Here is a 13,722-nt window from a genome sequence, read left to right as displayed (position 1 = left end):
TGAAATAATGTCCTCCCTTTCTACTGACACTACCATTTGCCAAACTTAGGGTTTTCTTTATTGTCTGCTTAGTATTTGTTGTACTTTAATGGCATTTCCACTGGATGAAATGGGAAGGACATACTACAGTATATTCCAAAGCTCAATTAGAAAGAAACTACTTCTTAAAGAAAGCAAAAATTTTCAATTGACATGATGAAATAATACCATAGTTTGACTTTTTCCAGAGAAAATGTTAAAAAATTTAACATGAAGAAACATTTTTCTAAGATTCCTGTAATTAAAAAGGTTTTAAGTGATTGCAGGAATCTCTCCACTTTTCTTCTAAATGAGTACTTGCAAAGCATATAAAAAGCGAAATAACCATTATTTAACTGTAAATTACTGAGATACAGGACTAGGTACAAAATGTTACAGCCATCACTAGTTCCAGTGGGCCATTTTATTGGATTAACTTGAAATGGTTTTACATACCAGACTATCCATCTTCGGGACATATTTAAGGGTTATCATATAATCATTTGGGAGATTTCCAACCTACAACAAACAGATAATTAAAACGTTATCGCTGACGACACAAAGACTCAATTTTCATTACTGTATTCAAAAAAATCTATAAAATATTCAACATAAGTTTTCAGTAACGTACCAGGTGCAAGAGCTTACGTATTTTGTTTCCTATAGAGTTGCTACTGTTATTTGTCACAAGTGAAGTATCTTTCCACACCTCTGTAACATTCCCAGATCTGATCTGATCTGACCATGTTCAATGTTACCCCTTCTCAGCAGAATGAAAGTCAGTAATGTGGTGAGGAGAAGTGATCTGGGTTTATTAATTACTGCAGAAACTCCATGATATTTTCATATTTTAATGACATCTTGAAGTGTTAATGTGACAATTTATACACAACCCCAACCACTCCACACAGTAGGGGACCCAGTAGTCTCTAAACCTTTTTTCCTTCAACTTCCAACTTCAGCAAGCATCTGAAACTCAAGAAATACTTGCCAGCCTTGTGCTTAGTTCTGTAACAGGTCAGACAACTTTAACTTTGAAGCTGTGCCTCTTACTAATGATAAGCAATATGTCATATCATAGCAATGTCCTGGGGCAAAGGAGAGCTTCCGTACACGTAGTCTGAGGGTGGCCTTGCAGATGTAGGTGAGTATGGGATGGGCTAAAGCAAGGACAAGGAGCAGAAGAAGGGTTCTCACTGAATGATATAATGCAATCTACCACAGATGGGATTCAACTCTATTGTGAGGCATAGTTGATCATTTGGGAAATGTGGTGAGTGAGGAGATGAAGAGGGAGATGCTGTCGCAATCCACAGTCTCTTGAAGTACTTTTTTCAAAAGGTTTATCAATATTATGATGCTTAGTGATACAGCAAATCAATTTTCTTTCATATCAGAGAAATATTCAATTGGTATTACTCATCCTGGTGTGAAACCCATTTAGTCAAGAGACAATAAAAATATACATAATTCCTTTGGTGAACCAGAATCTACACTTTGTTCAGCAAAGCATTTCTACTTGTTCAGGTTAAAGATCATCCTGTTATGGCTGTTTTTGATTCTGCTGCTATAGCAACCAACACAGGGATTATTTTTTTTACTGTGCAGTTTTAGGTAGCATTTTGTTTGACACAACAGAATGTTTTATTTGTTAATTAAAATTTAGTTTAAATTAAAAATTAAAACAGCAATTTCAGAATGTTATGGTTCTGGAAATAAGCAAGGATATTACTTTTGCACAGTCAGTCACTAATGAATTCCAAGCATTTTTTTATTTACAACATGGGCTGAGCCTCAATCTTTCAATTCAATGACATCTAGCTTTCTCCTCCAGCTTTAAAAAACAAGTTTTCTACAAATTATCCTGGTAAAGTCCTTTCCAAGGATCAATTTTCTTTTTTTTTTTTTTTTTTTTTTTTTTTTTATACCTACATATGCCCAAAGCAGCAGTTGCAAAAATACCACTAAAATTCTCTATATCAATTTCTATTTACCTGGCATTTGGGGGAGGTGATTCAAGATGCTATAAATACTGAAAAATCTTTCAATTCATTTGTTCTTTCTTTGCAGCATCTGATTTATTTTAAATCGTCATCCACAATTTTTGTATATTTTTTCCTTCCTCTAAAAACATCCTGACATCATGACACACTAACAGGTAATCCAGTTTGTTTTCCAGCTTCCTTTGCGTGCCTAGAGAGGCAGGATTAGCAACGCTTCAAGCAGCAAAGATAGTGAAGATGCTACTGTATGTGCAAAGTTTCCCATACTCACTCTAGAGGGATTCAACACCTAGCAATGTCAGCAAAAGCACTGTTCTTTAAGAAAGGTCATTGGAAGATTAAATTTGTTCCAAATCAGTGAACACTACAAGAACTGATATGCATTATGTATACAATCTACTTTACTGACATCAGAGCCTGTCAAGCACTTTTCATGCACAGTTGAAAAAAAAAATCTAAGTGCCCAAGAGTTCTTACAGCTTCTCAAACAAAGCTAGAGAATACAGCTCAGCCTCAGATATTTTTTTCCTTGACAGATTGTGAATCAGAAAATATATCTTTGAATTTACTACTAAAAATGAAGATCACTTGAGGGGAGGGTGTCAAACACAAAATACAAGCCCTGCCTCAAGACGAAACAACTTGTTAAAGTTTTATTGATTAAATTCCACATGCCAGATGCTCTGCTGATGGCGAGTGGTGGAGCTCAGTCAATGTGAGGGAGTTATATTTGTGTCCCAGTTGGACTCCCCAAATCATGCATAGAAAATAGGGTAGAGCCCCTGATGTAAGAGTGAAGGATATGTTTGTACCAAATCTGTGCATGTTGTACTGCCTTGCTTTCCTGAAAAAAACCTTGAAATTTTGTTGAAGACTAACCACCAAGACTATGATCCAAAACCAAGCACTTGATCTGCAGCTGCTGAAATGATGCTGAAAGGAATGAAAGGACCCTGAGTACCTGCTCTGTTCGCGGTGCCCGACTGCTGTGGCTCCACTTGAACAAGGAGCGGAGGACATGAGGGTTCTGAGTTGCCTGAGCAAAGGGGATAGCAAGTGACTTCTTTGAAACTCTCTGAGTCCTGGACTGTCTTTTTTTGGCTTCTGTACTCAGCTCCTTAAGTACAGTGATAAATTTGGGGGCCACAGAACACCTGCCTGCATGATTTTCTTTAGTTCAGACTAAAATAATATTTTTTATGATTATAGAGAATGTCAACTGATAATCTTGCAAAATAATGTATGGAAATAAAATAACCCTACATTGCAATTAAAATGTCACCAAAAATTCTCTGATTTGGTGGGGGTGAGTGGTTGTAGAATGCCTACCAAGCTCAGAGAAGAGGTGAAGAACAGGGAATCTAGATTTATGTCTTTAAATCCATATAAAACCAACATTAAGTGCTATATTCCCAGTTGTAACAAAACCTGAAACTGGGAAATGTAAAATTCCTTTTGACATACAGAGTCTGAATATTTAATACAGCACTGTTAACATTGCATAACCCAAATATGCTTTTAAAGTATGCTCATGGTCAGATAGAGAGATGAAAAAGGCATGTTGTAAAAGCAATTTGGGTTCCATAAACTACTTTTTCATCACAACAGAATAAAAGAAATGAGATGATCCATCCCTACAGTCAAGTGCTTTAAAATGAGGGCTACTGCTCTTGAAAATTCTCTTAATTGTGACTGTTCCGAAAAATTCAAGGAGACAAGCATAGATATAACGTTTTTTGTTTTTGTTTTTGTTTTTGTTTCTTACACAGATCAAAGATAAAGTAAGTCCTTAAAGTAAAAATAACCATTCATCACTGTCAGTGATTTCTTTTTTTACACTGAGGCATATGATGGGAAAACCATACTTTGCTTTTGGCTACCTTTTCTACTCCCATTTCTCTATTCCTCATTTCCCTTTCCTACTCTTTAATGCCATTGCATCTCCCTTCCTTGCATCCTTGGCTTTTCCTGCAGGAGCTTTCACTTTCTGTCCATTATCTCTGCAATGTATCTCATCTGCTAATGAAGCAGTTAATAAAATCCTCATCATTTGGCTTAAGACAACATGCTAACGATTTCCGTTCACACTTCTTACAGCCATAGTGGCAGAATATTTGCAGGATAACAACACTGGATCATTTTTTATAACCCCTTCACTCAGGAGAGTTAGATCCATTTAACAATAAATATCAAATATTGCAGAGAGTGTAAATGACATATTTACAGCAAAGATGCAAAGTGAAGGCAAAGTGAAACAGCACGTCTCCAACAGGCAACCTGGTCAGTAAATGCTGAAGAAAAAAATTGCTTTAGAGAACTAGATCATGGAAGAAAAGGTGAGTATGTTAGATATCTATACTGGATTAAACCAAAATATGTAGGTACATTCTATGCTCAGTGAAAATTCTACTTATATAGAGGTTTGGTCTTCATATTTAAGAAACATATATACAACAGATTCCTAATTCTTACGCAAAATCAGTCACAATTACAGCAATGCATCTTTCTGGTGACTTATTATGTTGAAAAGAACAATGGGGACAGGCTTTATTGACAGGTGCTGCAATTACGATTTCATAATACAAAACATTTGTTCATCAGGTAATGTGTTTCCCTCCAGACATCTTCATCACATAAGAAGCAGGAGCTCAAGTGATTGAAAGTGAATACTTTCATTCTCTACAGGTATGAAATTATGCTCTTTTAAAGTTCTCACCGTTAAAAAATGAACAAAATGTGATTGTTAAATTGTTCTTTTCTTCTAAAAATCATTTTACTTAGGACACATTCTTCATATGACAAAATTATATTACAAAGATTTGAATAAATTTAGTCTTACATAAAATATAAGTCATTTTTGTATGAACAGATACCAGCCTGGTTTGGTCTCAGTTGATTAATGCTCAGAATCCTTATTGTTATTGAATCTGTGCTTTCTTTCTGTTTCTAGCTTCTGGCATGTGTCTAGTATGATGCCAGTGAAAATCCAGAATAACACCACTAACACCAAGTTGCACCATATGTCTGTCCTCAATTTATTACTCAACACGAAGTTGATAAGGCAAATGACCCACATTTTCAGGCACTGCACAGCATGCTTTATTTATTCTCTAATAGCTTAGGTTTAGTATACATCCCTGGTCTACATTCACAGAAAGTTTTGACTGAGGCATATTCTTCCCACATTCCTAGAATACAACACAGTTGAGCATAACGCAGCTGCAGTTACACTCAGGGGTTTTCTACCAGTGATAGAGGGGGTTTGTAGTACTTGGAACAAGAAACTCAGAGATGAATAAATGAAGACTAGGTTGGATCAAGCTTCATGCAAAAGAGTTTGGTAGGGAATTATGACACTGTTTTGCTACCTGCAGGTGAACTACAGTAGAGGTAGGAAAGAACAGAGTAGCAAGAAGAAAAGATAGAGGCACAGATTCATGCTGCAAAGAATTTTAGCATGAGATATGAAGAGGATGAGAATCTGTCTGGAGTTCATCAAGGAGCACCATTCCTGCAGCTATGAGCAGTGTAACAGATACCATGGAAATAATGAAGAGGAGCTAGGACAACAGGGCAAACTCAGCATGTGTTAAAACATCACAAACAGTGTTAATACTTAATGCCTTTGGAGACAAAACCAAGAAGCTTGCTGTCGATAATGAAAAAAAGGAGGAACAGCTTGAAGGAAGTACAAGAAGGGCAAAACCATAGAAGTTGAAGCCAGAAAAAGATTTGTCAGTAGATTGGATTTTTATTCACCAAGAATTTGGAAGGAAAGTGAGTTTGTATGGACAGAGAGCTACAAAAACATTTTTTCCTATTATGACAGGAAAAACAATGGAGGTATTAAAAGTGAACTTACAAGGGTCTGTGAAGTGGCAAGAGCCAGTATCGACACTTTTGTTATACACCTGAATGGATGGGGACCAATGGTAATATACCTTTATAATGAGAAGAAAAGGCCCAGGAAAAAATAACATTTTGAGGAGATGAAGAGATCATAATCTGTCTCAGTGGAGAATTCAGGCCATACTGAATTCAAGTTGATGTATGAACATTTGTGATGAGCAGACAGGTCAATACACTAAGCTAAATGATGAGACTTTTGTACTACTGCTGAATGACAAGTTTATCGTGCACAGAAATGGGACTATATTCACAACTGTGGATGAAAGAGTTTAAAGAACATGATAATGTGGTCAAGAATAAAGCCTTTGGAAACAACTGTCTTACCAGTCCCAGTAAGTGTGATAGAGTTTTTGGAAAATAACATTACAGTAACTGTGGGAAATAACTGTACACATAACATTAGCTCCTCTGAAATCCTCAGTGCTACAATTTGTTCTCAGTGTGAAAGAGGAGGATTTTTATTAAAGACAGCATGTTCTACTGGCACAAACTCTTTGGATCAGTCATGAAATAAAACTTTTAATGGCCAATAGAATCAAGAACTCAATGACCTATGGGTGCTATGTCTAATTTTGAAGATGTAAGTCATCAGAATATTATTCCTTAATTCAATTAGTATATTTAGTTTCAAAAAGCAGAAGTGCTACAAAAACATTTATAGTAATTTACAAGTGTTGTAGGTTCTGCCCGACTTTGGTGCTGGGGAAGATTATGAAGCAGATCATTTAGAGTACTATCACATGGCATATACAGGGAAACTGGGTGATCAGGCCCAGTCAGCATGAGTTTATGAAAGGCAGTTCCTGCTTGACCAACCTGATCTCCTTCTGTGACAAGGTGACCAGATTAGTGGATGAGGGAAAGGCTGTGGATGTTGTCTGCCTGGACTTTAGTAAAGCCTTAGACACTGTTTCCCACAGCATTCTCCTGGAGAAACCAGCTGATCGTGTCTTGCATGGGCATATTCTTTGTGGATCAAAAACTGGCTGGATGGCCAGGCTCAAAGAGTTGTAGTGAATGGAGTTAAATCCAGTTGGTGGCCATTTGTGAGTGGTGTTCCCCAGGGCTTAGTACTGGGACAGTTCTCTTTCATATCTCTATCAGTGATCTGGATGAGGGGATTGAGGGTACCCTCAGCAAGTTTGCAGATGACACCAAGTTAGGTGGGAGTGTTGATCTGCTGGAGGGTAAGAAGGCTCTACAGAGGGATCTGGACCTGCTGAATTGATGGGCTGGGGCCAGCTGTATGAGGTTCAACAAAGCCAAGTGGCAGGTCCTGCACTTGGGTCACAACGATCCCATGCAGTGCTACAGGCTCGGGGAAGCCTGCCTGGGAAGCTGTCTGGAGGAAAAGGATTAGGGGTTGTTGATCAACAGCCAGTTGAACATAAGCAAGCAGTGTGCTCAGGTGGCCAAGAAGGCCAACAGCATCCTGGCTTGTATCAGAAATTGTGTGGGCAGCAGGATTCGGGAAGTGATCAGACCCCTGTACTCAGTGCTGGTGAAGCCCCACTACAAGAAAGACATTGAGGTGCTGGAGAGAGTTCAGAGAAGGGCAACAAAGCTGGTGAAGGGTCTTGAGCACAAGTCCTGTGAGAAGCAGCAGAGGGAACTGGGGCTGTTTAGCCTGGAGAAAAGGAGGCTGAGGGGAGACCTTATTGCTCTCTACAACTACCTGAAAGGAGGTTGTAGCATGAAGGGTGTTGGTCTCTTCTCCCAAGGAACAAGTGACAGGATAAGAAGAAATGGCCTCAAGTTGTACCAGGGGAGGTTTAGGTCAGATACTAGGAAAAATTTATTCACCGAAAGGGTTGCCAGGTTTTGGAACAGGCTGCCCAGGGAACTGGTTGAGTCATCACCCCTGCAGATGTTTAAAAGATGCGTAGATATGTTTTTTCAGAACATGGCTTAGAGGTCGACTTGGCAGTGTTAGGTTAACAGTTGGGTCTGATGATCTTAAAGGTCTTTTCCAACTAAAACTATTCCATGATTCTATGACTATATTTCTAAGCAATATCATGTTGGAGCCCACATTATATGTACTAAGGATATACTCAGTGTAGCATAAAAACCAATGTACTTTTTAGGAAAGTAATGTGATCAGTCAGGTAATGATATTTTGTTTTAAAAGTACTTTAAACCTATGAAATATAGGGTTTTTTTCATTTTGTTCTCAATGTCAAGTAGTCGTGGTGTAACATTTTAAAAGAGAATGACCAACTTGCGATACAGTCAGTTTAACTGAAACCAAGAGTTCTTATACTAAATTTAAGATACTAAACTTATTTCCATGTTATCCTTTCAGTTCTCAAGTGGCTTTATAGAAATTATTTTCATATGAAAAATCTATGCAAATATTAATACAGACAGACAAACAGGGACTTTCCTCAAAACATTTTTAGATGCACAACTCAAAACAGAGACAATCCAGGTGTCTGGGCTTCGTATTTTCTGCATTTCTCTGTTATTTGTCCAACCCAAAATATCTTTGAACTTGTTAGTTAACTTCATCCAAATTTTTTCTTTGGTAGAGAGATCTGAAAGGTATGGGTGCAAATCAGGAGAAGGACCATACAGCATCCTCACCGAGGAGTGGCCAGAGGAGCTCAGCCCTACCGCCCTCTGCTCAGACTTGGTAGCAGCAGAAGTGCAGCGTAACCTGGACAGAGGTTTTCTTCCTGGACAAGCAGCATATGCACCAAAACAGTCACCACACAGTCTTTCCTCCCCAGCAGCAGCCTGAGCAGAAGGGGATAAAAATTTGGCCAGCTCTCGAAACACTGCTCAGGTGGGCATCATGCCCAGGGTGCATGCGAGGGAACCAGCAACCCCACTGCGCGTGGAGAACTAAGAGGGGATGTGGAAGAGGGTGGGGGAATGGAAACATAGTACTGCAGGAATATGTGCAAGAACTTCAGTTGCTGGAGTAGTCTGGAGAAAGAGGAACATCACAGTTAAAGACTAACCTAATTTTTATGATGTTTGGTTTCTTTCATAATTTATTTCAAAAGCAAAGTGTGATTTCTTAAGCTGCATGCAAATTTTTATAACCTGTATTTATGCATTCTTGAAGTTTAAATTGTACTAAAAGGAAAGTTCAAGCATTTGTTCTGAGGATACACAATTGACAAAAAGTTATTGCTAACCCTGTACTAGACAATTTCACTAGCCCTCACAGGAGTTCTGTTGTTCTGTCATGCTTTCAACAGGTTTAAATCAAAGCTTAATACTCTTTCAAGAGATGAAATATTATCTTGAATAAACATAACTATACTTCAGAATTCTGCCTAAAGGAACTAATGTGAAGTGCTAAGCATTTGAGCAGAACTGCAGAGCACCCCTCGAGACTTACATTATGTGCCAACGTATATAACAATGCCAAGAGAAAGCAAGTTAAGAACACTGCACTGGCAGCAAATGCAAGTGTTTGATAATATTAACACTGGTATTGCAACTGTTTTTCCATATAATGAAGCCATAAGTTTCAGCTGAAGTTAACATGTAAATGATGGTACACTTGTTAAGTGTTCAGTATATATTGTTTCTTAAAAAACTTCGGTGTTAAACCCTGCACTACTGCAAGTTAGCATAATCACTGACTTCACACAAGGAGATGCAGTTTTTCAGGTTAATGCAGTGTTCAATTAAGTAACAGCTAAAATGTACTTAAATTGATTCAGTTCTTATATGAAGCCATGAGTCCTTCAGACTTTAACTTCTAGGTACAGCAAGTAGAGAGAGAAAAGTGCAATGAGTGTAGCCCACTCACACCTAAAGACTATAAGAGCTGTTCAGTTGTTATTGCCTTGATTGCTACAACGTCTAATATCATACTATTTTCATATATGGCACATTTCCCATATACCTAAGGTAAAGACTTCTGATAGATTTCAGTCATTTTTGCTGCCAGTCTGCTTCACACAAATTAGTAACACAAAGACAATAATCCTTCATCTTCATGGGAAGCAATTGGATTCCAGGCAATGTTTGAGGAAATCAAGGCTTTTGACAATTTTTATGGAAGTTTGGAGGGAGGAAAGCACGTATGTACATATATTTCAGCTTGGTCAAGAAGGTGAACACTGAAACTATTCTCAGCTCTCTGCAATAAAGGTTTTGGTTTTGATCAAGTAACAGATGTTGACAGATTTTTTTTAAATATTTCTCTGGTTCTAATATAGATTTGCTAACTTTGCTTAAAAATCTAAGTGCCATTAGCCATTGATTATTGTTTAACATAAAGAATAATTTTAAATAAAAGCTACTTACCAGTTTTGCAATGTCATTCACATCATCTGTCACTGGATTCCCACAGGAACTCTGGGCTTTGACAAGAGGATTAAGTAGGAGTAGTTGAAGACAAAAGCAAGTGATAATCCAAGTCTATTTAGCGAAAAAAAAGAAAAAAAAAAAAAAGAAACAAAAAAAAAAAAAAAGAAACAAGAAACCCTAAGTAAGCAATGTCCAAATATGAAGTAACAAGAGACTGTAGTAACGTTTTTTCTATACGAAGTCTAGATGCAACAATACTCTTCATCTTTCATGAGGACATACTCGTAGCACTATAATATAATTTCATGGCAGGGATCCACAGAAATGCACTTAATTGATCTTTTTTGGAAACAAGTACCTTTAGAGTAATAATGGAAAACCTGGCATTGAGCCATCAGATTACTTGCACAGGATCCCACTTAGGCGAGTTTCTGCAAAGTTTACCAATACCAAGAGCAAGAGGCAAACTTCACAATATTCTTCATCATTGACACAAAACTAACTAAATACTTATCATTCACCTGATAAGGCATTTGATAAACCTGTACCCCTAATGTGATAATGGATGATAAGGAACAAAATTATACCAGACCACAGCAAGATAAAAGGAGAAAGTTCATAATCACAACCATTTGGGTACATTTGGGTACTTAAACTGCAAGCAAAACTACAACTGAACTCTGGTCAAATACTGAGATCTCAAGCAGCAATATAATACATTTTTCTTTAAGTGACGTGCCCTGGCATCTCAGGAGTGGCAGTTTGGCTTTGGCACTACATCCCCTCCTAAATCCTGTTAGGAATAGCAGAGCAATGTACTCACAAAGGCTTGTGGGACACAGCCAGAAAAGCACCAGATAACTAGCTGCAATGCACCTGGGTGTCTCCTTGGCTACACTGCCTGAACTTCCTCGCCTTCTGTTGTTCCTTGTGCTTTGCTGGTTTCCCACAGAGCCCTGTGCCAAGTTTAAGCTACAGATCTTTATTTCCAGAATGTTAAAGCATTTAAGTTATGGATAATCAAAAGTTGCCTCGGGTTGTGAAGCTTCTTGTGCCAGCTGACTGAAGCTGTCAGCAAGAGCCGATGATGGTGTACATTTACTGCAAGTAAGGAATTTGCCTGTGCAGGCTCCCAAACCTCCATGAGTGCAGGACTGAGACAAGAATTTGCTTTTGCATGTGCTAAGATGCATCTCAGCCCTGTCTGTTCCCTGTTTCAAGTAGAGAGCTCCCATCTCCAGCACTGGCTTCAAACACTATCCAAACTTTCCATTTAAAACCAAAGCAAATCAAGCAACATAGATGAAGATCCCTAGAAAAGCAGAGAGAGAAAATCACAGATTTAAAAGATTAAGTATCATTATAGTAACCTAGAAGAGCTAGGGAAGTATGATGATGAAGATCGCTTGGGAGCTACATAAACATGATGGAGCAGTGCCAGCCAATTTCCCTAGAGCTGTTAAATGACAAGTAAATCTCTCTCGTATCTTATTATCTCTTAAGTCTTACATGTATCTTACATGTCAAGCAAAACTGGTCATTTGCTTTCTTAGAATATTGCTTCCTGACTCGTTTAGGCAAAACCAGAGTGGGCTGCTGCTAGAAAAGACAATCTAGCCTCTTCCCCTGCCTCTTGCACTAGCACTGATGAGATGGTTTAGTCAGCTGTACCAGCAGACAACTTCCATTTTTGTTTTCCTGTGCTAGTTTTCAGGCAGAGCGTTCTGATCCAGGTGACTGAGACAGCAGAAATGTTCCATTACAGATGGGACAAGCCATGACCACCTGTTTTGGTGGAGCCTGCACTCAGCTTTCCCTAAACTGTACCTTCAAACACTACAGGATCACAAAAATTTTCTAAGCAAAGCATACACTGAATATGCAGCATGTCTTTTGAGAATGCCTCTTGCTTCAACATAACTAGAATTTAGAAATACTTTTAATTTAATATTTGTAGAAATAATTTTTGAGAAGAATTACCTATGTGAAGAATTGACACTAAGTACCTAACATGAAGTTAGGTACTTAGCAGTCTTACAAAACCTCTGTATCTTGTGCTATGCAGCAGCTTTGCAGTTAAACATATATGCACAAGCCAAGCTCTCAGGAGATGCTTGGAGCCACACTCGAGACAAAAGAGATAACAACCTTGTATCTATTCCCTGCTTTCTAATGAAAGGGTAGTGAGACCTGGAATGTGGGAACCTGTTTCTGCTGACATTCCTCCTCTTGGGTAATTTGGGCAGCCTTGGTGTGTTTGTACTTCTGCTTTGGTAAGACGAGGGGCAATGTTTTTAAACTAAAGGAGGGGAGATTCGGGGTAGACATGAGGAAGAAATTTTTTACAATAAGGGTGGTGAAACACCGGCACAGGTTGCCCAGAGAGGTGGTAAATGCCCCATCCCTGGACACATTCAAGGCCAGGCTGGACGGGGCTCTGAGCAACCTGATCTAGTTGAAGATGCTTATTGCAGGGGCATTGGACCAGATGATCTTTGAGGGTTCTTTCCAACTCAAACTACTCTATGATTCTGTGATTCTGTCTTTTGCATATAACAGTGACAACAATGCTGCTAGTATCTGAAAGGACCTTTGAGATTTCCTTGCAGTGTATAGAAGCTCAAAGTCATTTAAGAGCTATCCTTAAGTAGCCAGAGAAACATCTCCTCACATAAATTCCAGAATCACAGGAAACCAAAGAGGACCTCAGGTTAACAGACTACTTCTCCACTGTGATTTTTGGAACACAACTGCTATAAAAAGGCAAGAAATTAATGACAACCAGCTCCAAAATGGACTAACTATACCCCTTTTAAGAATTTCAGAAAAGCAATTCTACCTTCAGGGTTAAACAGTATGCTTGCAGTTACACTTCCTGGGATTCAGGGATATTTCCCTGATGTGTCCTTTGCAGATGGAGTCCACACCAGAAATCACTGATTTCTTTACTGGGTTCCTCACCACTGAGTAGTATGTAAAGGAAGATGGGATTTGTTCACTGACTTGTGTCACTGTCATAGGACGATGTTTAACCTAACAGTTAAACAATCAAAAAAGTAACAACACTCTTTAACTGGAAATAGTTTTTTTGGCAGATCGACTGAGGAATATTAACAAAAGTGGCAGCACTCTCGAAATAAAACCAGAACTCTGATGCATCTTGTCAGTTTTCATACTTCTGGATCTAAAGAAACCCCACACATGAAGCTTAAAATCACTACACATTTTATAATTATGCAAATCAACAAGAACACATGTTTTTTTCCTATGTAAATATTGGGATTTTAAAGCATAGTAATTTTTTATAACTGCTATTAAAAAGAAATGCTTTATAATCTTTGAGAAGATTTGAGGTTTTTCTTGCTTATTTGTTCCCTGTCTCATCCAACATGAACTGAAAATCTGCAATATACTGCTAGTTTCAACATGCCTATTATCCAAAATCTTTTAATTATTTGCACTTACAAAATATTTATATTACACATGCCTACAGGCACATTGTATGTAAGAACTGTTTAGA

At 38.2% G+C, this 13,722-nt stretch overlaps 1 protein-coding gene across 4 annotated transcripts in view; it reads right to left on the bottom strand.

Annotated features, from left to right (window-relative positions):
• The window catches only part of KITLG (KIT ligand), a 58,568-nt gene that overhangs the window by 20,891 nt on the left and 23,955 nt on the right, over window positions 1–13,722 (bottom strand). For all 4 annotated transcript variants that reach the window (XR_014185340.1, XR_014185341.1, XM_082064838.1 and 1 more), the window contains exons 2-3: window positions 10,200–10,313; window positions 475–537 (exon numbers count right to left, since the gene is read on the bottom strand). Coding sequence is in view for 2 of the 4 variants with exons in the window: in XM_082064838.1 (XP_081920964.1) it covers window positions 475–537; window positions 10,200–10,313 (177 nt within the window). In the remaining 2 variants the exon portion in view is untranslated. The remainder of the gene's footprint in view (window positions 1–474; window positions 538–10,199; window positions 10,314–13,722) is intronic.

This window comes from Streptopelia decaocto (assembly GCF_964273445.1).
Source record: "Streptopelia decaocto genome assembly, chromosome: 1".
NCBI lineage: Eukaryota > Metazoa > Chordata > Aves > Columbiformes > Columbidae > Streptopelia > Streptopelia decaocto.
The sequence above is the reverse complement of the archived record's forward strand: the minus strand, read 5'-3'. Positions and strand labels throughout refer to the sequence as shown.